This window comes from Cyclospora cayetanensis, unplaced genomic scaffold, assembly GCF_002999335.1.
Source record: "Cyclospora cayetanensis isolate NF1_C8 unplaced genomic scaffold, CcayRef3 CcayRef3_contig_426, whole genome shotgun sequence".
Taxonomy (NCBI): domain Eukaryota; phylum Apicomplexa; class Conoidasida; order Eucoccidiorida; family Eimeriidae; genus Cyclospora; species Cyclospora cayetanensis.
Genome location: NW_020312399.1, coordinates 593 through 7,431, shown reverse-complemented (window position 1 = coordinate 7,431; position 6,839 = coordinate 593). Strand labels below are relative to the sequence as shown.

Below are 6,839 nucleotides of genomic sequence, written 5' to 3'. Positions count from 1 at the left end.
TCTGCTTGCGCATTCCGACATTTTTCTGCAGTGTCGTGCTGTGCAAAGTACATGATAGTGTACTTTTGGGCCACGAAAGGACTTATATCAAAGAGCGAAGTGTCACGCGGTCTTTCTGGGAGCCTGGGATGTGTTATTCGACAGAGAACTATGGATTGTTCTAACCCGATAGCCAGCAGGTAAAGCCCCGCAGTTCGTGAACCCACCTTTCGCAATACCATCCTACTACTGAAATAGTTGAACATATCCAACGATAGACATTGTTGTTGAAGTGCTTGAAATGAAAGGCCTGTACTGCTTTTACGTGGTTCTAGAGAGACTCAGTGTATATGTGATTTCATCCGTAGAGCCAGTTGTGCCATGGCGCACGAAGTCACTGAGTTCGTCACAATTCATGAGTCAATGCTCCAGAAAACGTTTCAGGGTTATCATCACGGACTGGTTTCGGAGGTCATCAGTCTGTCCTGAAGTGCCCTTATGATCCCCCACACACTAGCCATAGAATGACTACTGCGAACCACCGTAGGCAGATTGACACAAAGCACCAACCGCACCCTTCTGCAGTATATGCGAATCTCTGCTCACAAAACTCAATTGGTTGACAAAATGCTCTTTCATTCAATGATTTGTTTTATTAATACAATAGTAGAATCGTCTACCCGTTGCCCCCACCCATATCTTGTTTACTCTGGGGTGCCATGTTGGTCCAAGATCAGTAGCCGCCTTTTGCGGCAGATAAATTCGAAAGAAAGCTTGCTGGCGCGATTGAATATGTGCTCAGAGCTCGAAAACCACGCCCGTAATTATGATAGGCTACAGTTTGTTGTGGGCTCTAAACCTGAAGATTTGGTTTTGGTGGTTCAGCAGGCATCATGAAGTATATCAGGTGATCGAAGGCGTTTGCAGTCACGGGACCAGAACAATGCGGTGTTTTCTGAGAAATCAATGCCATTTGTTACTCTGTTGATCCACTTAAAAGTTTGGAGCGTAATAGAACCAGTAATATTGGTTTGCTAAAGTAGTTTGAAATCTTCCAAAATTAGTCGTGGACTTTACCGCGCTGGCAAGTGACGCGCTTGAAGGCGAAGGGTCCACAGGAAGCCAAAGGGGAGATGAATACTCGGGTTATTGAACATTCAGGATAGGCTAGACAAGAACATTCTAGCAAAAGGGGGTCGGGAACGTCAATCTCATTAGTTGATGGAGGAGCAGTTGAGTGTTTGCGTGCAGTACATACTGTGGCTCTGATTTAATTGATGACACTGGTCGCTGTGGGCTGTATTCCAGGAATTTCTGGGTAGCTGTCCTTCCGAGACGCATATTCCCTGCCTAATATTGCTTTCTTTATTTTGAGGAATCGCTTCTTAGGTTGTCGGTTATTTTTCTGTAGGTGATCTTGACAGTCAGACACAAATATGACCGGAGAGTGCGTCGGCATTCCCAGTTATGTTATCTAGACGTTCAAGCCTATGCATCTTATCGGAATTTCGAGTCTACTGTGCCACATGCACGGGCGGAACACCGATGACCTAGGGTATGCTCTGATTTCCGCTACGCATTTTACTTGTCTTCTACTTTCTCCTAACAGGAGGCTCACGCATTTCAGCGCTCTGACGACAGCGAGCCGTCGCAACGCTGCTGTTCCCTTATCCCAGTGCCTAGTTTGTTTTGGCTAGTGCATGTGCCTTACTTCCCTTCCATTTATCTCTACCAGTTTTTGCACACTTTCGCTTTCTCGTTTGCAGTATTCTGGTGTGTCGGCCGGGCTGGTAAGTGGTCATAGGGTGTGAACATCTTCGCTGTCCTGTTCGAAGTTGCTGCCGACATACAGGTACGGGACAGGAGGCCGTCTGCTTCCAAAATGATGGGAGACCGGAAGGTGTAGCGGGCTGAGATACAACTTCCAACTTCCTTCTACACCATTTATATTGAACTAAGAAGTAGGAAGGAAGTGACTACTTGGTGTTTACGGTCTTATCCCTTATTCTTGCCGAGTAGCATTTGCTCGATGCAATAGCAATGTTTTTGCATGCGCCCTAGATGCTATTGGCAGCAAGGGGTAATGCTTAGAAAGCTTGAAAGATAAATTAGCTCGTACCTTGGCTGCCCCTCCTCCCAAATGTCCGACTAAGTGAGGCGCTGGCAGGGGATGCAAGACCCTTTTTGGAAAAGCATCTACTAACTTTCTATCGATTTTGTATCGAGTGTGGATTCAAGTGCCTCCCTACTGAGTCCTCAGATAGATTTTTACAGCCAACACCACTCCTAAATAGGCATGATATACTCACAGGCAACCTAAATATTCAGGATTTACTGAATAATACACAAATATAACCACTATGAAGCAAAGTGTCTATGCTTAGCGCGGTTCGCTACGGCACCCTTGCGGGCTAAGCTACTGATACTGCCTGGATGCAATAACCAGAGTATTCGTAGGATGCACCTACTTGCACTCATCTTGCTTTTTCTCCACAGATCAAGAGAATCTGGAATGAGGGCGAGGAAAAAGGACGAGTCTTTTTTATGGGGCTCAACAGTATCTCTTTTGGCGTGAATTCGCTGCGCGTCCCATGATCTCCATAAGGACACTGTAGGAGGTGCCCTACGCAACAAATTTTCAAAAACTAAGCAGGCCCTGCGTGGTGGGCAACGTCAGTATTCTATTCTTGAGTCTAGAATAGTGTGCGCTGGGATGAGATTCACTTCAGCCATCAGTGTGCCAAGGATGTCCATGGAGCCAATCGTTCGGTTGGTATGCCTGTTTGTTTCCTTTTAATATGGATATTGATTGCATGCGCGCCATGTAGGCCCATACAGCGCTCGACACTAGATGTATGTGGAGCGTATTGATCTCTCTTCACGTTCTCGGCCTATAATCATGGTATGTATGACTTGTATATTGGTTAGTATGGCGTCATTTCCTAAAGCAACTCTTTCAGCATGTGAGAGCTTCCGAGTCACTCGTTCTAGTTCCCTTGTGCCTTGCCCTTGGATTTAACTGCTTCTAGTGTGCAGCCATGTGAGCCACATTGTTCACTTCTTCCTACAGTGCCTAACCATCCGTTTCAAGGAAGCGGACGAAAACGATATCCGCCAGCTTCCCCGCAGATCTGCTCAGTGCCCTTGAAAAGATATCGCTGTATCGACAATGCGTCAGTGTACACAGAAGATGCAACTCGAGGGTGAAGCCTTACACCTTTTTCTGAAATTTATGTCTGATTCCAAGGCAAAACATTGAGGATAAAGAGCGACCTTGAGTGAAGCTCTTCTTTGCTAACACTACGGCACACTGAGTTGTTTCAGAACACGAGACACGAACCAGACACACTCGTCATGCTTGAGGCCAACGTTTACGAAGGGCAAAGCGAAGGAAGACTTGAGATGATTAGATGCAAACAGAATGTACTTCTGCTTAGGCGGCTGGAAAAACGTGCTCACCCGATGTCAGCGAACTAGATAAACATGAAGACAAATTGTACAAGTCATGGATACCGGAAGACCGCCATTCTACAGGAGACAAGCCGAGTCATCGCCACAATAGCACAAAACGCAATCACTCAAAGTGCGGAATTGCTCTGCTTAGCTCTCTTGGTTATTGGGGCAAAAGTGTTGAAGTCATCATCCTTGTCATGTGCGTGGGTTGGGCCTGGCCTGCAGCGACCCTCTGTTTGGTTGTGTTCTAAGACGCTTTGCCCAGAAGGTTCTGCTTGCGTGAAGTGCTTGGGAATTTCCTCCCTTCTGTAAATGCACGAGCTGCAACTAGGAAGCCCGCTGTCGGTGATGCGACTACGAAGGAGGGTAGCTACTCCTGTCGGTGTGTCTGCATGCTGCCCTGCGAAGTCTGCAGCAAGCCCTACATTGGAAACAGGTAACATTCAGGATAGACACCTTTAGTTGGCTAGTAATCCATACGGAGCTAGGATGTAGCTCCTAAAACTTGTGTCACCTCTCTACATACTGAGACCTGGCTGCACGATAATGGAACAGCACGCCATGGACTATCTGAGAATGGATACTAGGGGTCTCACACAAGGCTCACGTCAACATTTCGGATCCACTAAGGGCGCGCGCATGGACGTGCCTGATGCGGAGAGCGCTTTGCATCACTGGACCACTTTAAGTTTCTCCCGTTGTAGGTCCAACCTGCGTCATTAGACCCAGCACTTTCTCTGAAATACGACACTTTCAAAGGGAGACGTAGCTTCTCGATTGAACCGCGGAGAGAACTGGTCCGTAGTGGCGCCGTCAAAAATGGTGCAAAGGTAACCCTACGAGCTCCCTCACACTTGTGCACACTTGCATCGGTACATGCGTTTACGAACGCGCCCATTCTATTCGCATCTACACAACTCGCGCACCTAAGTGGCGTTTGGTGGCACAGATCCTTTGATCTTAAAACACCTATAAAAGGATCATCCTCAGAACATTCGCCTGAACCCCAAATGCTTGAACTACAAGCACCAAGTGTTCTAGTATCACGAGACAACGCAGAAGTTGCCTGTAAATGCATCTAGCTACAGAGAACTCGGAGGCCTGCTAACCCTGTGGGGCCTCTCGATTCTTGACAGCTCCACACCAAGGATGAATAGCTCTCTGTGCTCGTGTTGTTGCTGCTGTGATAGTGGCAGCCATCGCTACCCAGTACGGCATTGCACGCCCCAGAAGCAAAATGCCTAACTGCAGAACTAGCTGGTGCTGCAGTTAGGAGCGTCGATGGCAGCCTATCGAGTCGCTACAACAGCAGCCCCAGCCGCAGGACTATGTCTAAACCAGAACACCACCCCCTTCTTTCTTCTTCGTGTCTTTGCCAGCTGCTTCCTGTTGCAGGTGGGGCAGGTCAGAGGAGCCAGTGCGTCGCACGTATTCCTGGCTGGACGCTGCCAATTGGGACTGTACATTGGCCAGCTGGGCTTCCAGCGTCTTGAGGGCCTCTGCTACCTGAGACAGGCATACAAAATGAGGCAAACGCAATGCCGGGTTACTGCTGCTGCGGGCACAATGGCCAAGAAAACACAAGATAACTTGTTGTTGCTGCAATAGCAACGGTCACCCTGGCGTCAGCTTGAGACATAGCGAAAGAGTGCAAGACAAAATGTGTACATAATCGGCCACACAAAAGCTGGGAGACCAACATATCCAGACAGACACAATAGGTGAGGCGAACGAGGCCACGCAGAGATAGACTAGGAGGATGGCTGGGGATAAAGAATTGCGGCGAAGTGCATGCATAAGATTCCGACATACGGCAACAACAAAGACAAGAAAGGACTGATGAAGGAGGCCGAGGGCTATGTCCGAACAACAGACAGGCACGCGAACAGCAAGCAACCAGAAGGCTGAGACGTGGTTAAGCACACAGAGAATTGACATTCGGAGGTCTCTGGTAGATACATACACACATTTACACGCAGAGACTGGGTGACAAGCGGAGAGGACTGGTAGGAAAATACGGGAGAGAGGCGGCACCTGCAGACGGGGTTTAGTACCGAGGGAACTGACAGGCAAACCAAGGAGCGAGGCATAGCGAACTGACGGCAACAAAGCTTCATATTGAAGAAAAGATACTGTCCAATCAATGATTTGGAGTCTAGAATCTAGGTCACAGAGCTGCAGCAGTGCATGTACTTCAAGGCCTACGCATACCTTGGCTTTGTGTTGTTCAAGCGCAGGCTGCACCTCCCCAACGCTTCTCTCCACCAGCACGCCCCCGACTAAACGGTAGCATCGTCTAGACGGTTCCAGGTCCTTGAATGCATCAAGGACCAGCCTGTGCGCAAACCCTAAACCCCACCTCTCACGGCTGCATAGCGCTCTTGCTGCTGGTGCCTTTTTCACTACATTGCTGCATTAAGTAGATACACATCTGCGAAAAAAGGAAGCAACAGTCGTGGCTTCCCCAAAATGTGAAGGGCAGTGGATGCAAGAGGCAACTGAAGCTTTCAGGTTTTTATTGGTGCACGACTCTTCTGAATTACTGGTGGTCGGAAGAATCCTGCTGAAGCTCGGCAATGGTGTTGGTGAGGGCCATCCTCTCCTTCTCCAGACGCTGCAGCTGCTGTCGCAGCTCGTCCGTCGCCAAGGAGTTCGTATTTCCCCCTGTCTGGGTCATGTTAGGGGAGAAGGTGCAGGGCACGGCTAAGAAGGTTCCTGATCTGCGGTTGAGAGTTTGACACTTCCAACTTCAGGTTCTCCGCCACCCATCAAAATTCAAGACAGGCGAAATGCCCCCGTCACACATGCAAAGGTAATTTTCACGTGAATCCGCAGCACGAGCAAGACAAAACGAGGTGGCAGTCAGGCACCTAAAAGAAAGTATGGCTAAGCTAGTTCACTGCTGCAGTCAAGGAAATAGAATATCACAAAGTGTATTGATGCATAATAGTACATGCTCCCATTTAGTTTTGTTAGAAAATGCAATAAGGCCACACAAATGCATGCCGTCCTTGCAAGTGCTCGGGGTCTGGGGCCCGCATGCAGAAGCTAAGCCACCAGCAGTAGCATTCAACTTCAAATTTATCACCATGTAGCGCTCAGCTATGAAATACTTAAATGGTAGTCAAGTGAACATACAAATCTGCTACAGGATTGGTCAGGACTTACTAGGATAGACCTGCACCGCATTGTCAACTGGAAGATTTTGTGGTTGTAGCGGGCTGGACGCACCTAAACACTTTCCCCAAAGCTGGTTTTATTTTGCACGCAATTAGTTAATAATTAGTCAATTGCTTTGGCTGTTTGCATATCTTACCTTTCGCACAGTAATGTTAGCTCCCCACAATCACACGCAATGTTGTGTGCATCTGCGCCATATGATATGTGCAACTAGTTGTGAATGCTCG

At 48.2% G+C, this 6,839-nt stretch overlaps 1 protein-coding gene across 1 annotated transcript; it reads right to left on the bottom strand.

Annotated features, from left to right (window-relative positions):
- Positions 1 to 4,764: 4,764 nt before the first annotated feature.
- Positions 4,765 to 6,109, bottom strand: LOC34620024 (prefoldin subunit 2). The gene is made up of 3 exons (XM_022733294.1): positions 5,976 to 6,109; positions 5,644 to 5,767; positions 4,765 to 4,938 (listed from the first exon to the last, which is right to left on the bottom strand). The coding sequence occupies exons 1-3, from the start codon at positions 6,107 to 6,109 to the stop codon at positions 4,765 to 4,767; spliced, it is 432 nt and encodes a 143-aa protein (XP_022588149.1).
- Between the last annotated feature and the right edge of the window lie 730 nt (positions 6,110 to 6,839).

Excerpts from the sequence above, each read along its gene's own strand:
- LOC34620024 (XM_022733294.1), bottom strand. The coding sequence starts at position 6,109 with ATGACCCAGACAGGGGGAAATACGAACTCCTTGGCGACGGACGAGCTG. Across the intron at positions 5,768-5,975 it reads CAGGATTCTTCCGACCACCA|GCTGGTCCTTGATGCATTCA; the intron begins GTAATTCAGAAG and ends GTTTGCGCACAG. Across the intron at positions 4,939-5,643 it reads TTGAACAACACAAAGCCAAG|GTAGCAGAGGCCCTCAAGAC; the intron begins GTATGCGTAGGC and ends TGCCTGTCTCAG.